Source organism: Pelmatolapia mariae, linkage group LG16_19 (genome assembly GCF_036321145.2).
Source record: "Pelmatolapia mariae isolate MD_Pm_ZW linkage group LG16_19, Pm_UMD_F_2, whole genome shotgun sequence".
NCBI lineage: Eukaryota > Metazoa > Chordata > Actinopteri > Cichliformes > Cichlidae > Pelmatolapia > Pelmatolapia mariae.
This window is the reverse complement of record NC_086241.1, coordinates 13,654,385-13,674,457: the sequence shown is the minus strand read 5'-3', so window position 1 is coordinate 13,674,457 and position 20,073 is coordinate 13,654,385. Positions and strand designations below refer to the sequence as shown.

The 20,073-nt window shown below is 42.5% G+C and overlaps 1 protein-coding gene across 1 annotated transcript; it reads left to right on the top strand.

Annotated features, from left to right (window-relative positions):
* Positions 1–315: 315 nt before the first annotated feature.
* LOC134645053 (matrix-remodeling-associated protein 5-like) lies at positions 316–16,549 on the top strand. Its single transcript, XM_063498305.1, has 12 exons — positions 316–677; positions 1,185–1,404; positions 1,582–1,711; positions 2,990–3,231; positions 3,447–3,598; positions 4,274–7,827; positions 8,946–9,087; positions 9,722–9,857; positions 10,173–11,366; positions 11,457–11,664; positions 12,399–12,620; positions 12,757–16,549. Exons 2-12 carry the CDS (start codon positions 1,211–1,213, stop codon positions 14,893–14,895), a joined length of 8,313 nt encoding a protein of 2,770 aa, XP_063354375.1. The 5' UTR covers positions 316–677; positions 1,185–1,210; the 3' UTR covers positions 14,896–16,549.
* Positions 16,550–20,073: the final 3,524 nt, after the last annotated feature.

Genomic DNA, 20,073 nt, shown 5'->3' with positions numbered 1-20,073 from the left:
TAAGATTATATGAAATAAGTAAAAGCCAGAAGCCCTCGCGAAATTAAAATTATATAGAAAAAATGCCCTAAGTTGAACTTCTTAGAGAAGTTATAAGAGCCTTTATCCGAGATAAGAGTTTGAAAATGAGTTTTGGCGTTATTTTCTGACAGCTACATGCATTTGAGAGGAGCAGCAGCCCGAAACGCGGTAACTTGTCTCTGGGTTTCCAGAGAAAGCCCCTCCTTGGATGGACCCTTCTCCCCGAGCGTCACTCGGTGCACTTCAATCCAGTCCCCCTTTCCAAATACACATCCACTGTCCCATACACAAACACACGCTCGCACACATTCACACAGCGCCAGACGCTTATGCAAATAGTCCGCTTGCCGCTCCTGCCGCTCTACTTTTGTAGAGACGCATGAAGAACTCTGGATGTTGCTTAACGTACTTTAAAAAAAAAAAGTTTTGTGGAGTTGGAAAAAAAGTGTCATCACTTTTCAGGATTTTCTTGGCTCTCTTCTAAGGTGATAACTTTCTTGGGAATTCACTCCAAGTATCGGATCTGATGGGCGGATAAACTGCATAAATTTGCTTTAAAATTTCCGAACCGTGCAGCTGGATAAAAGTCAGCGTTTGATGGTTAAAATGAATAATTCCATTAAATGATTAACTCCCCCGGACCGAAGGATTTCAAGGTATGTTGTGAAACACGCGGTAAAAGAATCTATTTATCTCCAATGCTTCTTGCTAATCAGCATGATTTACTTAAATTTTAACTATAGGTCGAAAAGCTTTCTCATCTTTGGCTCTATAGTTGGTCTGTTGAATTTAAATGTTTGGCGTTTTTACGTTAATTTTGCGCTTGGGTGAGAGTAACAGAGGGAGAGGGCGGGGGTATTTCTAGCCTCCTAATGCGCCCTTTGACTTAAACCTTCATTCATATAGCGCATCACCCACACAGCTAACTACTTAAGCACACGCATGCGCGTCTGTATGTCTTATACTTAAATATCTCACCTTTAAGACAGGTGCGGTGTTCCAGCATGGCTCTGTGGCTTTAGTATAAGTAAAAGTGTGAGGAGTAGCACTGTGGTCTCTACTTAAAAAAAAGGAAAGAGGTTATTTTGACAGAAGTTGTTAGAGTGATTTTGGTGCTCTTTGCTTCTCGCCATTATTCCTGACTTCCTTTTCCTCTTTTGCAGTGATAGTGGACTGTCTCCTCTAGTAAATGAAAATGAATCGGGGAGTGAATGTGCTTACGGCTTTACTGGCTCTCCTGATGCTGGCACTTGTTGTGCCCACGAGCAAGTCCTGCCCCAGGACCTGTAATTGCTACCAGGCCAATGAAGTCCACTGCACCTTCCGCTCACTGCTGGCTATACCTCCCGGTCTGCCTGCACACACAAGACGCATAAACTTAGGGTATGGGAACGCATACATTCAAAACAACAAAGTATGCTGCTCACACATATGTAACATATCAGAGATAACAAGCTAAAGCTTTTTGTTTGGGTGTTTTTTTCTTCTTCTTTTTTTTTAAATCAGTCAACACAGGAATATTTTTTTTAAGTATACAGATGGTGTTTTGTTCTCTGGCAGGTTTAACAGCATCAGGAACCTCCATGACAGGTCTTTGGCTGGGTTAAGGAGGGTGGAGCTTCTGATGCTTCACAGCAATGACCTCCATCATCTTCCAGATGCAGCGTTCAGGGACATGAAATCACTACAGGTAAACAAGAAGAGGAGAAAGACAATACTTCTGACCTTTCTCACTGGGGTTAGTGAATCTAATTAAACAGAGAGTGGGCAGGTTTATATATAAAACACCAAATTACAACAAACAGTCGCCTCAAGACCCCAGTGGGTAGGAGAGACAACATTTTGTGACAGTGGAGATAAAAAGTTATTATACAGTAGACCAGTAACATCCGAAATACTTGTAATTAACACTCTTAATAACACTAACTATGAGAGATGAACATTAAAACCGCTTGTCAAAGAAGGTTTCTGTTACTGATAACGCCAGTAATGTATGATTATCAAGATAAATAGTATTTGTCAAAAAGGTTTGGTGTAGAAACGATGCTACACTGATAAATGTGCCCAAGTCCTGCAGTCATACCGTTAATACCAAACTGATTCATTAGCTAAAGCTCTGATCTGCGAAACTAATCTAGAATTAATCAATCAAAGCGAACAGTCATCATTTCGTAGGTTCAAAACGTCAGCATTTTTTTCCTAATTTCTTTATAAGTGATGCATAATTTAGCGATCCTCATTCGTTTCACTGCTTGGTGACAGGAAACACACTGGACATTTTAGAAGCAACCTGAGGGCAGAGTTAGCAGTCCGTGGGGAAGTGATATTACTCAACTAGCAATTGTTCCCTTCATCTCCCAGGCAGATGCTGATATATTTGCCATTCTGTGGTAATAGGATCCATATTTTCATGTGCTGACGTCTTCACATGCTTGATCCGTCAGCAGCTGGAACTCTTCCAGCTCAGTAGCCTCCCCGGAGGGCAGATTTAACGTAAGCCTCACAGAAACAAAATTCCACAACCTGATTTTCATGGTGTGCCTTCTTAAATTTCTGGTGGGATCTTCACACATGGCTGGAATAGCAATAGATTTCTTACAGTTTCCTTTTGGGGAAAGTGCTAAATTTTACATTTGGATAATGAGAAACCCCGCCAGTTCTAGGATATCCTTTTAGTTTGACCAGATGCACAGCATGAATATGTCATCTGGATATGCTGTCAGCAGTAGTTTTTGTAAATGTTTTAACTATTTTCTAGAAATCTTTGCTTGTATTTTAAAAAATTTACTCAGGATCAGTTGTTTCTACTTGGATTTTTACACATCTCTTTATTCTCATGTTATAGACTCATGTTGCCAGCATGTGGTGTCCAGTAACCGACTTTTCTTTTCCTTTTAAATCAGCCTTAGATGTCTGTCCTTCTAATCCTCCATTCCTTCTGCTCATTTCATTTCCTTTATTCCCACAGATACTAAAGCTAAGCTATAACAAGCTGAGAGAGATCTCTTCATCGCTGACCTTCTCTGGCCTGACCTCACTGCTCCGCCTGTATTTGGATCACAACCTCCTCCAGCACATCCACCCCCGGGCCCTGCTCCAGCTGCCTAGCCTCCGGCTGCTTCGTCTACAAGGAAACAGGCTGCATCAGCTGCACCCTCACACTCTATGCACATTGTCCCTACTGAATACATATTACTTTTCCACACTCAGGTGAGCTTCTACACCTCAAACATTCAATGTAATAATCAGTGCGAGGGAAATCTGGTTTTAAAAGTATAACCAGATTTAGTTCTGCTGGCAGTCCTGAGAGTGAGGGCAACACAGTAATTGTTAACTTAAATTCAGTCCAAGCAGCCATCTGCTTTGATTCAGACTCTGCTTTCCCTCTGTTTTCATATCAGTTTTTTCTTCTTCCCTTTCTTTAGACACCTGGACCTCTCCAACAACAGTCTAACCACCCTGCCCAAAGACGCTTTAGCAACAGCACCTCTGCTGGAAACTCTTATGCTGCAGGCTAATCCGTGGAGCTGTGATTGCAGGATGAACTGGTTTCTTTCTTGGACTCTGGCTCACCCAGGTGACTGCCATTCCTGAAAAATCATTTGTTTACGCTTATTGTTTTGTCTCTAACGTGTTCAGGAGAAGAAATAGATAAGGTGAGAAGGAACATTGGGAACGGACTGAGAAACAGAAGATTGTTTTGTTGATATTTCCACTTTATAAGCCGAGACCGAGAGCTGCATGCCAAAACCATTCATTTTAATGCATCTGGTTTTGTTATCTGAGAACCTTTGACCACTACCGCCCTCCACCTGCTTTTTGTCACAAATTATTCATTGTTTCTCCCCATTATCTTCCAGTGTGTCTTGTGGCTGTTATTGAGATGTGAGAGAAAGCTGGGCCGTGAAATGTGTCTCATTGATATGCCAGACTTAACTTGCCATGACTAATCCGTGATGACAGCACTGATGTGTGTCCGCTGAAATATAGGCTAATGATTCCTGTGTAGTAATGAAGTGATGCATATTTCTGATTTATGTGTAAATTAAGTAACCATACCTAATTAGTAAGAGATATAAAGTGTAATGAATGCTTAAAATATGCTGCCATGACTAATAAATGACTATAATATGCAGTTATATGTTGAAAGAGCTAAAACGTGCTCTTGTGTATTTGCATAGCTGCTATGACATTAGATATGGTAAGGCTGTCTTTTGTGATATCATTTTCTCTGTTTCCCTCTTTCAATTAGGCTTGATGAAATGTCCTGGTGGCCCACAGTGTCCATTATGTACATCCCCCAATTCACTTCAAGGGCAGGGCTTGCTTGAACAGACTGCTTTAACGTGCAATTCACCAGCGATCCCGTCCCCAGGAAAAGAGGCACCTTTAGGGACAGAACCCAGTGAAATCAAATCAAGTGAGACCTTCAGAGAGCCCTTAGGCAGTGCCTCACTGGGTTTGTCTGACCAGCAAGGGTACAGTGTTGATCTGAGTTGCAACATCACTCAATCATCCGACTCCCAAGATATTGCTCCTCCTCCAGATCTCTCCGTGTCCTCATCCTCTCCTCTTCCTCTCGCTCTATCGCTCTCTCTGGAGTGCCCCGTGGAGAGACAGAGCTATGAGAAACTTTGGAGGATTCTGGCTTACTACAGCGAGACTGCAGTTCGCCTCGAGAGGGAGATCATGCTGAGTAAATCCCCAGCGTTGGCCTACCGCTATAGGCAGGCAGCAGAGACAGATGGATATTATCACACTGGAGTCAAAGCTTCTGTTAAAGCCAGGCCTCAGTGGTTAATGCAGCCAGCTATTAGCATTCAGCTAAACAGAGCGCAGTCTAATGGACATAAGGTTCAGCTTATATACTCCACAAGAGTTTCTGCTCATCTTGACCCTACCTCTCACCTTTCATCATCCTCTGCTGCTTCTCACCCTTGGGTGATGATTTCAACTAATCATACTACCACAGCACTGGCAGCAGTAGCAGGCAGTAAAGTACAGCTACCCTGCCCAATTCTCACTTCTGGCAACCCCAAAGCACAGTGGATTCTCCCAGATGGATCTGAACTCCTCTCCCCCTCTAGCACCCTAGATGGCAGGCTCCGGGCTTTAGGCTTTGTTTTACTGCTACAAAATGTACAACTGTCAGATGCTGGGATTTACTACTGCGTTGCCAGGGCTGGAAGGGACGTAGATGTTCTTCCTCTGCGTCTGGCAGTGGAGGAGTCCTCTGTTCCGCATTTAGGAGAGCAAGTGGGGCCTCCTGTCACAGGAACAGTTGGAGAACCTGTCAGTTTACCTTGCAGGATGTCTGGTTCACCAGAGCCTTATTTAAGCTGGATTTTGCCAAATGGAAATGTGGTACGCCGAGGAACTGCTGTGCCAGGTGGACTCACCATAGAAACAAATGGGAGTCTCTATCTGCCTAACCCCTCCCTGAGGGATGGTGGTCATTACCGCTGCACTGCAGTCAACCACTATGGTAGAGATGCTCTGTCAGTGCAGCTGATATTAAATTCACACCATATCCCTGCGCTTAGGACTTCATTTCCCAGAGGACCACAGTCTGCTGCTGGCCGGTCAACCAGGATAAGAGCTCCTTTATTACGTGACATGAATGAAGGATCAGGGGACGGAGAGGAAGTGGAAGAGGCGACTGTTGGAAATAGAAAACGCCCAGTGTCGTTTCAGGGACCCCCAAACAGACGCTATCCAATTGGAAACCCACGAAGACGTGGGCCTGTAAGAGAAGGCTCCCGGAGACGAGGCGGTGCAGCTTTTTCATCCACAGACCAGAGAAGAAACCTCTTTGAGAACAAACGTAGAGTTAGCACAAGCAAAAAAAAGATAGACCCGCAGAAATGGGCTGACCTTTTGGCTAAGATACGTCAAAAGACTGCTCTCGCTAATCGTGGCCAACTTATCACAACAGAAAAGCCCACAGCTGCACCGGTCCAAGAAGCTGAAGACAGAGTCACAACAGAACATGAGGAAGATGATGATACAGATAGAGGTAGAGGTCAGGGAGCAGGACTGGAAGCAGAACCTGAAGGGTCGTCTGTTGATGATATAGTTCTTCAGGAGGAAGAGTTACAGCCCATTCAACCTGTTAACACAGGAAGCCAGACAAAAACAGAGATAAAAACAGAGACTGAAACAGACTCTGAGACAGAAGAAAGTACAGAGAGGTCAACAGAAAAACAGATAGAGAATGAGACAGACACACTCAGGCAGGCAGAGATACCGGGTTCACAAACACAGACAGCAGCAAACCCAGTGACACGGAAAGAACCGGTCACATCTTATCCAGTGTCAGGAACAAATGAAATTGTCCCAGAATCAGTTGAAGGAGATGAGCGAGAAGTGAACCCCAATCCATCAAGAACGAGACCACAGAATCCCCGACAGCGGTTCTTCCCTAATTTGGTGCCAAACTCCCGCCCCCAAAGACCTCGGAACTCACACAGGAAGATTGGACAGCGGAGACGAATCATCAGCAGGCCCAGGGTGCAACTTTTGACCCCAAACCAACGTCCCCTGGAACCCACAAACCCAATAACCCCTGCTGTGACACCTGACACCACCACAAATCAAATCAATATGTTGTTGCTGGTCTCAGCAGCCACATCTGCGGGAATTTTGCCGACACAGAGAGATCATATTAAGACTGCTCCAAATGATGTTGCTCTGAATCTTTTTGACTCTTCTTCATCATCTTCCTCCCCCTCGTATACAAACAGAAACACACCTACAGCTATAATGACTCACTCAGGCAAGAGACCAGACAGGGAAGAGATACCAGACAGTGAAGAGTCCACTCTTTTCAGCACACCAGCACCCACTCATTCTAATTTTGTCATTTCAGAAACACATGTGCCAGGCACACATACCTTAGCACACAGTATACACAAACACACAGAAACACAAACAGCCTTAGGCAAGCATATTGACACACCCCCAAACAAACACAGTGAAAAGCTGGGGAAGAATTTTGTGAGCGTACTATATGAGTCTTCCTCTCCAGCAACTCACTCCTCCTTTGTTTCCTCAGTTTCCAGTGCAGCTACTGCAAAAACCATAACAAATCCTACAACTGCCCCTAAAAAGGTTTATTCTAATGCAAATGCCAGCAGCTCTAAAAGTACATCTTCTGCTATGACTAATGAGTACAAGCTTCCCACAACAACTGCAATTAATCCTAGGACTACAAGTTCCACCATATTTGCTAGGACTATTATTCCAACATCTAGCACTACCAGACATACTGCAAGTGCTTCTACCTCTGCTACACCTATTCTTACATCTACTACTCCCGCTACTATTTCTGTAGTTGAACTCTTTACCACTACAATAAACTCTAATAAAAATGCTTTTATTTCAACTACTACTGATACTAGCACTACTACTAGTAGTTCTTCAAACTCATTCATTGTTACGTCCCGATTTCTTAACCCTCCATCTACTGCTACTGCTTCTACTACATCTGAAACTACTAAAACTACTACTACTACTACTACCAATACTCCAACATTTACAGTTTCAGCCAAAATTACCTCAACTTCTAGGGCAGCTACGCCTAGCACACTTTCCAGTACCGCTGCAATAATGACATCAGCAAATACCAAAGCATCATCCCGGGAGAGGCCAAGCATCGACCTAGCTGACCCCAGAGAGAGGCTTGCTTCTGGTGCTCCAAACCAGAGTCGGCCCCCCACTGACTGGAAAAACGCCGGCGCTAATTCAATTCCAGATTCACACAGCAGCAGGACTAACTGGTCCCCTTCATTCCCTGTGGCTCCTGGGGTGAGTCCAAACGAATTCAAATAACATTTCTATTTTATAGGTAGTGCTACCCAAAATGGGTTTTAAAGCAAGCACACACACACACACACACACACACACACACACACACACACACACACACAGTACAAAGAGAATAACAGCCAAACTAGGACCACCATTTGTTCTTTTCTAGTGTTAATTCAATTGCAAATTAATGTTTCCCCATTTTTACTTGCTTTTAGTCATTTAGTAATTTATGCAGTGGGTAATTTCTTTAAGTGCACTTTTAAATGTAATTTGCAGTTTATATACACACAACTCACATTAACATTTCTTTACCAAGTGAGTGCCTCTGATGCTCCAAACCAGAGTTGGCTGACCCAGAAAAAAACAACACACACACACACTACACCCAACTGTGCAAGCCCTTGGGGCAAAATCTTAGCAGAAAGTGCACACTAGATCTCCAAACAGTCTAATCTCTATCCACATGACCTGCAATTAAAATAAAAGGATGTTTATGACAATTCTCCAATTTCATGGATTCTCCAGAGCTCTGTCAGAGATCTAAAGAAAAAAACAAAATTAAAAACACGTGTTCCACAATCAATAGCATTATGTGTTGTTATGCATTATGTGAGTCTAATCCCATGGGATTTAAAGTAATCAATTGTTAATTAATTTACAGGCCTTGTTGGCAAGCCTCAGTAGATTAAACATCTCGGTCCACCAACAAAAACTCTAAGTCTGAGATCACTGTGAAGCTATATTATATATCTTATTCCACAATATCCTTAAATTTTTCTCACTATTTAATAAAAAAAGAGCAATAAGAAACATTTTACAAACTGGCAGTTTTTAATTAGCCCCTGTGAATCAGACTTTTCATGCTGATTCATAACTTCACAAATGTGTTTTAATTTGCCTGCTTGCTGTAGGTTGTTGGAAGTCCTCCAGTCACTGGCTATTTAGTTAAGAAAATGAAACTCAAAGGCCAACATAATTCAGGCCAACATAATAAAACATTTTAAACTTGTAAAGTTTAAAATGTTTCATTAGTGAATCCCAGATATCTTTAAAGGTTTGAATATTTTAAAGGAGTCAAATTCATTATCCAGTGATTTAATGTGCTCTTGTAGGCTCCGGTCGTGAGATCCAGACCAAGGATTGCAGACCCACACGTCAGGACAGTGTCATTCCCAGCAGAGAGCACTGCCAGGCTGACTTGTGAAGCTAAAGGAGAACCAAAACCCACCATCACGTGGATTAAAGTTGCCACAGGTGTGCACACTGCAGCATGCATTTATTCTAACATACCTTAAACAAAACACCCTGAGCTATGTCAGTGTGTAATCCAGTTTACCGCCACTTTAAATCTGATGCATAAACTCAAATCATGGAACAGGCTTCATGTTTATTCTTTTAATTTTGCAGGAAAACGCAGCAGTGCTTATTTCGCATTCACCAGTTTATTGCATATGTGCATGTCTGTATGGTATGGTCTAAAATCTATTGACTTTGCATTTAAAGCAGAGTAATTAAAGGTTTACACTCTGAAGTCACTCATGCTAAAGGAAATAAGCCTCAGCTTTAATATGTGCTATGAATGAATACAAACACATTTTACTGTGATGAAAAAACCCCCATTAACAACCAGCATATACACTGGCATGGACACAATAGGCTTTTCTCTAGCTTGCCATGTGGGAAAGACATCGCAAGCAAGTAATGGAACATTTTGTGCACTGCATCACTGACTTTACTTCATGCTGTGCCATTTGGTGTGCCCCCGTTCCTCCTTTCCTCTCTGTCTCTTTCTCACCCTCTTAACTTTTTTTCCTCACTCTCTTTGCTCGTTGCTGCTCTTTGTGTGTGTCTGTCTGTCTTACTCTCTTGCTGTCTGTCTTTCACTCAGGAGCGGTGATGTCAGTCCACTCCAGAGCTCAGCGTTTTGAGGTCCTGTCAAATGGCACCCTTGTTATCCAGAATGTTCAGCTGCAGGACAGGGGCACATACATCTGCAGTGCACAAAGCATGCTGGGTCGTGATAGGTGAGGTTACTGATATATGTTATGCATACAGTATGGTTGTGTAATGACAACGGGGCACAGTATTTTAATATTAATGACATCAGCCTACAGTAATGTGCAATTAAATTACTCAGCATAATGTATATTGTGGCGCAGTTATGCTTGTTGAGTCTGTTGTTATAACAGCAAACAGTGATATACACAGTAATGCAAACCTGTATATATAAAGTATGATTTGGTGTCTCTTATGTGATTTCTGATAGAGTCATGCATTGTGTGTATGCCTTTGCATATTTCATAAATTGAGGGGGGTTTTGCCCCTCTTCTTCATGGCAGGTTGCTAACGACCCTGGAAGTTTGGACTCGCCCCCCTCGTATGCAGCTGGCTAGTTACAGAGAAGCCACCATTCATCAGGGCGGAGAAGTGCACTTGGAGTGCCAAGCGGATGGTGTTCCCGCCCCTCTGCTCTCGTGGGTTCTGCCAGATCGTTCTGTCATGACATCCGCTGGCCCCTCCACCAGTCGAATCAGCGTGGACACGAATGGAACTCTTCATATCTCAGTAACTTTACCCAGTGACCGAGGAGTGTATCGCTGCGTGGCCTCCAACTCAGCGGGTGCTGCCAGCACCTCTGTGCGTGTACACGTGTCCTCATTACCTCCGGTGATACAGCAACCCAGAGAGGAACACCTGCTCTTGTCTCCGGGGAGGCCAGTTTATGCTCACTGCTCAGCCCGAGGTGCCCCTCCACCAACTCTCCGCTGGCGAATCCCAGATGGGACCCTTGTTCGCCCATCCCAGTTTCTCCACGGCAACCTCTTTGTCTTGACCAATGGGACACTGCATATTCGAAAAGTCGGGCCAAAGGATTCTGGGAGCTATGAGTGCACAGCAAGTAATGCTGTGGGGACCGATAAGAGAACAGTGAAGTTAAAAATTGAAGGGGGAGCAGAAGGAGAAAGAAGACAGGGAGAAGTAAGTCATAAAGGAGTAAAAGCTGTTGCTACTGAAAGGCCACCTTCTTCATCTTCACTCATTAATGACACAGGTCTGAGTATCTCTAACCAGCCCTCAAATCCATTTAGCTCCCCTAAATCTCCCTCGGAAAAATCCAAGACGTCGCTCACCTCAAGCTCTTCTCACTCTTCATCTAACCCTTACCGGTCCTCGAACTCATCACCTAAATTTAATAAAACAGTCACTGCCTCCCACACACACTTTACCAGTGTCAAAAAAACAAATTCTTCTTCTCTTTCCCCACCCTCCACGGGGTCAATAAATAAGAATAAAGTCTCACCCAGTATAACCAACACAAGAGTTGCTTCCCCTACAGACAGGAGAGCCTCTACTGTTTTGAATCCCTTGCTCCTCTCCCCTTTTAGCAAAGCCCGTATTATTTCTACATCACCATCTAGTTCTACTGTCCCACAAGGGGGGATTTTACAGCTTCACTGCTCCGTAACTGGCAACCCAACCCCTATCATTATCTGGAGGACCCCCAGCAGGAAGCTAGTGGACCAGCATTTCAGGTACTGGGAATGCCCACATTTGTATCACTACATATGTTGTTGATTTTAATAGCACTTCATCTAATTTAATTATCTACGTTTGAATGAAAGTTTTGACCGGCGTTTGAAGGTGCATCCTAACGGTACCTTGTCAGTCCAAGCTGTAACGGAGAAGGATGCTGGAGACTACCTGTGCATTGCACGGAACAAGGTCGCAGATGATTATCGCCTCCTGCGTGTTACTGTAGCTGCGAAACCCGCCACGATTGAACCACAACAACTGCTCACTCAGATGGTGTCAGTCGGGAAACCACTGAAGGTGAGCAGAAAAACAGAAATGTAATTAAATTGCAATTCTCTTCTTCTGATGCAAAGTTTGTTGGATAAATGCACACAAGCGATTAATATTTTATTTCCAGTCTGTGTTTCTCACTCAATTTTATTTGAATCTGGGTTGTTATTAAGTTATAGTGTTTGCACTGCATATTTCCCGTGAAATAATGAAATTCATTCATTCATTTTATGCTGTATTGTTTAAAATATCTGGCAAGAAATGTCTAAATCTGAACTGTCCCTCTCTTATATATGTTTACTGTTGAGTTTTAGTGCTTAGAGTTATTTCTTGCCAGGGTTGGTATATTTGAGTCCTAAAGTTCAGGTTTTAAGCTGGGATCTAAAAATGTTTTATATTATTTGGGTCAAAAAAGAAAGAAAAACCTGCCGACTCATAAATGTGCAGCTATGAATCATCAGCAGTGTTTTTCAGCAGAAAATAAAGCACACATCAATATTTAAAGGCTTGGTGAAAAATAATGTCAAGAAAAAAAAACAAAGCAAGTGTGGGATTTTTAAAAATAATTATTTTAATTTAAAGATTTATGAGCTGTGTTTTAGTGTGAGTGTGAAATTTGCAGTGGCTTAGATGTGTTTTAGAGTGCAGCATGTAGTTGTTATTTATCATTTATAATGTTTCTTACGACTTCAGCTTTCATCCCAAACAAAAAGTCAACAACCTTTTAAATCATGCATCACTGGAACACTGATCCTCTGCAGGTGGACTGCCAGGCATCAGGGCTGCCTGACCCAGCTGTCCACTGGACCTTACCAGATGGAACCATGGTGAACAGCGTGTTGCATGGGGAAGACAGAGGAGGCCGAGAACAACGACTAACAGTGTTCAGCAATGGGACGTTACTGGTTCCAGCAGTAAGCGCTGGAGAAGGAGGAGAGTATACGTGTTATGCTGAGAATCAAGGCGGCCACGACACCATGAAGGTAAGACAAGTAATTTCTTCATCATTTTAATTAAATGTCTTTGTCATGAGCTGCATGAGTTATGAGTGCTTTCAAACTGAAGCTTTTACACAACTAAAAACACTAAACAATTCAATCATCTGTTCACCCCTTCAAGGTCAAAGTAAAGGTTATGATGACATCTGTTCCAACTTTTACTGATGACAGAAGCTACCATGTCATGAAAGTAAGCCAGGGAGCAACGGCCCGAATTCTCTGCCGAGCCACAGGAAACCCTACCCCTACAGTGACGTGGTTCAACCCTGCAAACCGTGTTATCCCACGAAGTTTAGGATCTGGTTATTATTTTGAGCGAGTAGTGGTGGTTTCAAATGGCACTCTGGAGGTGCGCATAGCTCAAAAGATCGACACGGGAAACTATACGTGCCAAGCAAGCAACTCAGCTGGGGAGAGGAGCAGGGTGGTCAGGCTTGAGGTGGAGACGCCTACCTATGGATTGAGTGGCCGAGTGGAAGGAGGAGGTTGGAGCAATAACAGTGGAACTGACACCAGATCAGGGGACAACATTAACAATGGGGGGATAATCCGCTATGGATTGTCTGGAATCACAGACAAGCTGCATAATAACAGCAGCAGCAATGACAACGATAATGAGAGGATAAGAAACATTGTACCAAGCAGTAGTGTTAATTTGGCAATCAGTAGCTCTAATCCTGTCCTTAAGAATGATAGTCAAAATGGATTTAACGGGCTTGTGAGTGGAATTACAACAAAACTAAGCAGTAGCGTAATCAGTGTGGGGGTGAACCGTGCAAGAAATGTAAGCACTAAAGCAGATAATACTGGAATTAATATAAATAGACCTAGTATTATACACAACAGCAACAGTGTAGGTAACAGTCGCAGCACAGTTAGAGAAGGTAGTGCTGAAAGAAATCCTGCACGGAATATCAATGAAGTCATTGCAGGAAAGGCTAGTAATGATGCTAATACGAGCGGAGAAAATGGCAGGTTAAGTGGTAATTCGAGAAATGCTGGAGGCTTTAGTAGCACTGTGTCTAATAAAGCAGTTGGGACAAGCACACACAGAGGGGATGATTTTAATAGGAGCAGTAATCTAGGAAGGACCGACAGCAGAAATGGTGGTGAGTTAAGTAGTAATACTGATGCTAAAAACTCCCCCAACACAGTACTGGGTGTAGCAACGGCGGTGAAGCAGCAAGCAGTTAAAGGTCAAACAATTTTTTTGCCATGCCCTTCCCAAAATTCCCGTCAGTCGCGTCTGTTCTGGCTTCTGCCCGGGAATGGCATGTTGCCATCTCCCTACTATGGCAGTCGTCTTACTGTGCACCGAAATGGTACCTTAGAGCTGCGGGGTGTTCGAGGGAGTGATGGTGGTGTCTTGGTTTGTGTAGTGAGAAGTGAGAAAGGAGAGACAACAATGCGGGTGGAGCTGGAGGTGTCAGACCGGCAGGAGGAGGTCAGATCTCCACACAGGGAAGAAAGGGTTGGTTTAACTAAGGTGCCGCTCTCAAGAGGGTTAGTGGAATCAGAGCAGTCCTTAAGCTCAAAGCCAGCGTCACCTGTGCTTTACCCGAGAATCTCAGTTACTGAAAAACCTCGGCAAAGTGCAGTGAGATTGCCTGCACCACCTCACCCAGTTGGCCCCCCATCCTCAAGTGGCACTGCCTCAGTGCCCACTGTGATCACCCAAACAGCCTCTCTTGTGAGCATCATTAATGGAGAGACCCTTCACCTGCCTTGCCCTGCTTCTCAAACACCTGGATTTACCCGCGGCTCATTCACATGGACCATGCCCAGTGGCAAGGTGCTGTCCCAGGGTGAGAGTGGTGATTCAGGCCGTTACTTAGTCCAAGAGGATGGAGCATTAACAGTGCAACAGGCCTCTGTTTTCGACCGTGGCACCTACGCCTGCAGATCCACGAGTTATGACTCTTCCTCAGTTTCAGTGATCACAGTTCCTGTTATTGTCATCGCCTACCCTCCGCGCATCACAACAGGCCCCTCCCCTGTGACCTACACCCGCCCCGGTGTCGCTGTGGAACTGCCCTGCCTGACCATAGCAACACCCCGGGCGACAGTTACCTGGGAAACACCAGACCTGATGCAGCTGAAGGTCATGGCTCAGCCTCGCATTTATGGGAACCGCTATCTTAGCCCTCAGGGTTCTTTAGTGATACAAAAACCGACAAGCATGGATACAGGATTTTACAAATGCACCGCCAAAAATGTGATAGGGGTGGACACCAAGGCAACCTACCTGCATGTTATATAACCGGATGAGACAACAATACACGCATACACAATGTCACGTAATAGAAGCACAGAGACTTCACTTGTTTGTACTGGTGTATAACCTGTCTGAGTGCTTACACTCTGTGTCCCTGATGCCCAAAGAAACTGCAAACCCCTGTGTGGGAGATACTGATAACTCTCAGAAAGGACACACTGCTGATATACAGTTTATGTCTCATTTATGTATTTGAGGTTTTGAATCAGGGGTTGAAAAACAGGTACAATATTTTGTGCAGGTGGTCTACACATTTGGTGTCTCACTGGTGTAAATCCTGTTTTTAATTAGTGCTCATTTCATCATTGTGGCAAAAATGCTGCATTTTTTCCTGCAGAAATGGTCTTGTTTCCCCACCGTGTGCTAAAATGTAGGAAAGGGGGAATAAGAGCAAAATGAATTGTTCATCTTTTCTTTGAGTGTTTATTTGTAAAATGTAAAAACATTTTCAACCCTCGTGTGAAAGATCAAAATGCGCTATATCCATTTAACACCGGCTCATTATTTAGCTTTATTACTTTACATTTCTGCTCTAACACTGAACAACAATGTACTGCACAATGTAGTATAGCAATTTCACACTATGCACTGTGGCCCTCGGCCTTTTTAGACATGACCTTACCAAGGTGCATGTTAGCAAATGGATTGGACATTAAAAAGTCTTTAAACCAGCTGACTCTGTAGTCCAAAAACTGTGCAACATCCATTTTGCTCCAGTTTGCATTGATAATAACACAGGTTAGTTCACTGCTAGTGTGTCGCCCTCCTATGAGTGGTTGGGCTGAAACCACTGGAGCATTTCCAGTAGTGAGAGTACAGCTGATGTAAGCCATCTTTATCTCTGTGCTACATGTGATAAACAGCAACTTTTCTGCAATTTATATGTTAAACCACTTATCTGCCAATAACGTACTGCCAGCAACGCCACACAGCATCGCACAAAATGTCAGTTTTTCCTTCACAACTGTTTCCATTCACATAGGTACAAATGTAATGTCACATAATATGATTGTGTTTCATCTGTTGTATATTTTAAAAAATGTTCTTCTTGGGTTTAAATATGTCATTTTAAAATGTACCTTAAATGTTGTATTTTCATGTGCTAACTAGGTTGGATTTGTTGCGGTGGTCTATATGTAACAAACCAGGAAAAAGAAACGTATTTGGCACCATTATTTGCACTGAACTGCTTTCATTAAGGCGTTCACAGGCATGTTGATGGAGGGCTTCAGTGTTATGATCTACTCGAAAAAGCAGATTCTTCAGGACTTTGTACCATTCCATTACATTTTCACAGCACTAATGGAGCCGAACATATGGTACAAAACATTCATGTTTCAACAAAAGCCAGTTTTTGAAGAGTAATGTTCAGGATTATTGTGATATTAAATACTGTATAGATGTCTGTCGGTACAAGCACCTGTCTTACGCCTGTGCACAAAGCCAGGAGGTCATAGTTATATGTAGTCACTTAATCATTTTTTAAAAAATATTGTCCTTAAATTATTTGCCTTGTACAAACTCTGTTGTTAGACGGTCTTAAAGGGAGAATTATTATTAAATATGAATATGTTTGAAGTCTCACTTGCCAGTGATGAATGCTTCCTAGACTTTTAACACCTTCATTTTATAAATAAAAATGGGAAAAAATGAAATGTCAGTGGTTGAGTTTTGTTCTGAAAAGCAGCATGGTGCAGACAAAGAGCGAGTGCTAGTTTTTGGAGTTAGAAGGAAAAAAGAAAACACCTCGTGGGAGGGTGGGAGCGCAGAAGGAAACTTTTCCTTGAGTGTATGATGAGAACAGAAACTCCTTATCCGTGGCTCAGCTGTCAGACCAGGAAATGGGGTCTTAACAGTAGATGAGACACATGTTGATGACATCATATTCGCCTCTCTGGGAAATGCAATAAAACTCCCAACAGCCTGCAGAACAGCTCCACACACCACCCTGCATGAGCTCACACCTGGTGTTTACACTGGGAGTCCAGTAAATAGGCGATGAATACTTTTGATTAATCCTGACCTTATATACTGTATATACGAGCAGTGTGACGGTGCACTATATTGGCCATTAGTATGAAAAAAAAATATTGGCAGGCAGCTAGAGTAAGGGAAAGCGAAGGAGTGCGAGCAAAATACCTCTGAGCTGCTGCCAATGCCAAAACTGACGAAAATGCTGCACCAAGTAATTACTGCATGTTTTTTTTTCTCTGGGCTGTCAACACAGCGTTCACACCATACTTACAGTATTTAGACTATTTTCACCTTTTTCAGCTGTGCACCACTTCTGCGTTTCTGTTTTGCATCGTGCTGTGAGGCAAAGGTGTATATCAACGCCACACTCAAACCACAGTTTGAAAAAGTATTTTTTTTGCTTGCATGTTGCCATTTTTAATTTATATAATTTAGCAAGTGTAAAGTCACAGCACAGGACATGTAACACAGTCCAGCACTATCCACAGCCCTTGAGGCTAAGGCAACCCCATTTGGTTAATTTAGCACTCCTACATACTCCACCAGTTGGCTCTGGGCAAATTTTTTTTATATATCTTATTTTTCATGACACAAGATTGTTAAGCCATGGTTAAGAGTTAAATCAGGTCCAGGTTTATCTGAAAAGAGTTTTTAGCCTTTAAAAAGTTCCAAATGTTTTTTTCCTCGCTTTTTCTTTTCTTTTTCTTTCTTTTTTTTAGCCGTGGCCTTAATGCTCTGTGATTAGACCATTTAGTCCAAATGAATACAATCAGCCCAAACTTGTCGATACTATTAGTCAGACCTGAGAAAATCAGAGCTGCTGAATAATTGAAGAAAACTGTTTCAAGCAATGCAAAGCTGAAGCTTATTGATGTGAAGTAGTCCACCGATCAAAGGCGCCACTGATTAGAATCATTGCGACGCACCACCCAATAACTTGGGGAATTTGGTTTGAGTTCTGTGTCTAGAGAGAAATAAAAGGCAGAGGACCAACAATAGAATTTTGTTTTGAGCTCCAGTACTGAAGAAGCCAGTTGTTTTCTGTGAAACATGTTTTGAATTATCTCCTTTATGACGCTGGAGAATTTCCATCCACTGTGGCACTTTGACTTAATGGTTCCATGTTTGTGGTCCCTTTTAGCAAATAATTTATTGCCAATCTCTTTTTGTGCAATTGTAAACATACAAGCATATAACTAACTAATTAAGCATCACCAAGGCATTCTATTTTGCATCTATTTTAGTTGCACTTTATTCTCTGAAATGACAAGATTACAGTGTGGGTACAAAGCTCTCGACTGGATTGAAATGCACGCAAACCTGACGAGAAGAACTGTAATGTTGTCATTTAACAGCATGCCTGCAGTAGCATCATTACTACAACTGTATGTGCATGTTCCTCAGATGCGAGGCTGATCTGATCAACTGCAACTGCAATTTATGATGACAGTTTCTTGTCTTTTATTTATGCTAATAGCATCATAGGGATAATATCTCAGCCCCATCAATGTTAATGAAACAATCATCAACTACTAACTAAAATACACTTTATAGGCATCAATATTGAACCCCTCACACTCCCACTGCTACACTACCTGGGAAATTCAAAAGTACACAGAACACTTTGTAATGCAGAACCACTCATTGCTGCTACATCTGCTCACATTTTACATATTCACGTGGATGGTGTCATCACAAATTCGTCATGCCAGCTGAGTCTGGCATACTGACAAGACGCATGTCACGGTCCACCCAGCTTTCATGTTTGAATCACAGTGAAAAGACAGACAACAGCTAGTCATCTGTTTCTGTGTTCCTATTTCTCATTGTGTGTGTGTGCATGTGTGTGATTAATGGAAAACACTCTCACAAAGAAAAACTTTTCCTTTTAATGAGTAAAGGCTCCTTCTCTGAAGGGTTTTTCTCACCGTGATGGGGAGTCACTTATCTGAACCACATGCGGAAGATATTTCAGATTCAGGATCTACTCTGCTACACAACTTGTAATCAGTAACGAAACGGCTGCATTACTCCACTTCTCCGATGCACTTTATACCGTGAACGTATTACACCACCCACTGAGAGGCCTCAGACAGCTTCATTACTTTCCTATCTTTAATGTTGCTTTAGAACAACAATACACATTGGAGTGAAAAACACATTTTGTTTCGACGCCTCATTAGGCTGCCCATCACGAATGTGTTTTTCCATTTTTTCCCCTTAATTTTGCCGCTCTAAAGGAAATAATAATGATATGAATGTATGAAAATGTTCTGAAGTCTTTCGTTTCACAGCAATAATGATTATATAACTGGAAATAATTGGAAAATTATTCCTGCATGGAAGAGCACTTGGGAAAAGCGTCGCTTTGCACATGACAACTTCACCCTGTGGCTTTGGATGCTTGAATGCTTTTTTTTTCTTTTTTCTCTTTTTTACATTAATTCAGCTTGATGAGAGCTAGATGAGCTCTCTGTAATGTTATGTTAAAAGGGCAGCTCATCTAATCATATATGACTCTATCTACACTTATTATCTGTTATTTCATGTGTAAATTGGAGTGCCTATAATCTGTCATTCATATATAGTAGGTTTTCCATTGGGTATGACTCATATCCGCCTGCATTTAATAAGCCAGCAGGATGACTATTTTACTAAGGATCCACCTGTGCAGTAATGAGCTGATGGAAAAGAGAGATTAAGCTGAAGTGTGTGGGAGGAGGTGTACTGTAGCAATTATCTGGAGCTTGACTTTGATTTTGTAACTCGTGCTTCAGTCAGCTGTTGTCTGATAGATTTCATAGACGTGACTTAATGGGAACACAGATGGTGACTTAGAATATGAGGGTTATGACCAGAAATTTTGAGCGCATAGAGCTTATAAACGTATGAGATTACAAAATACCGAGATTGAGAGATTGCAAAATATTATTATTTCACCAGCTGTTTAAATAATGATATTGAATCATAAGAAGTACCTCTGTCAGCAGAATACACTCAAAACATATGTCTAGTCACACATACTTCACACAGTGAAGTATCACTTCTTACAGCAGGCTCTGTTTACAATAGCGCTTAGGCCCATTAGCAACTCATGCTAGTGTTAACAAACACTCTCTCCGCATCCACAGTTTTCTTTGCCGTATGTTTCTGTTGAGTCGAAAAGACATTCTCAGAAAGAGTGACCAG

Coding starts and splice junctions, on each gene's coding strand:
- LOC134645053 (XM_063498305.1), top strand. CDS start 1,211: ATGAAAATGAATCGGGGAGTGAATGTGCTTACGGCTTTACTGGCTCTC. Junction 1,405..1,581: donor ACAAGACGCATAAACTTAGG/GTATGGGAACGC, acceptor GTTCTCTGGCAG/GTTTAACAGCATCAGGAACC. Junction 3,599..4,273: donor TTGGACTCTGGCTCACCCAG/GTGACTGCCATT, acceptor TCTTTCAATTAG/GCTTGATGAAATGTCCTGGT.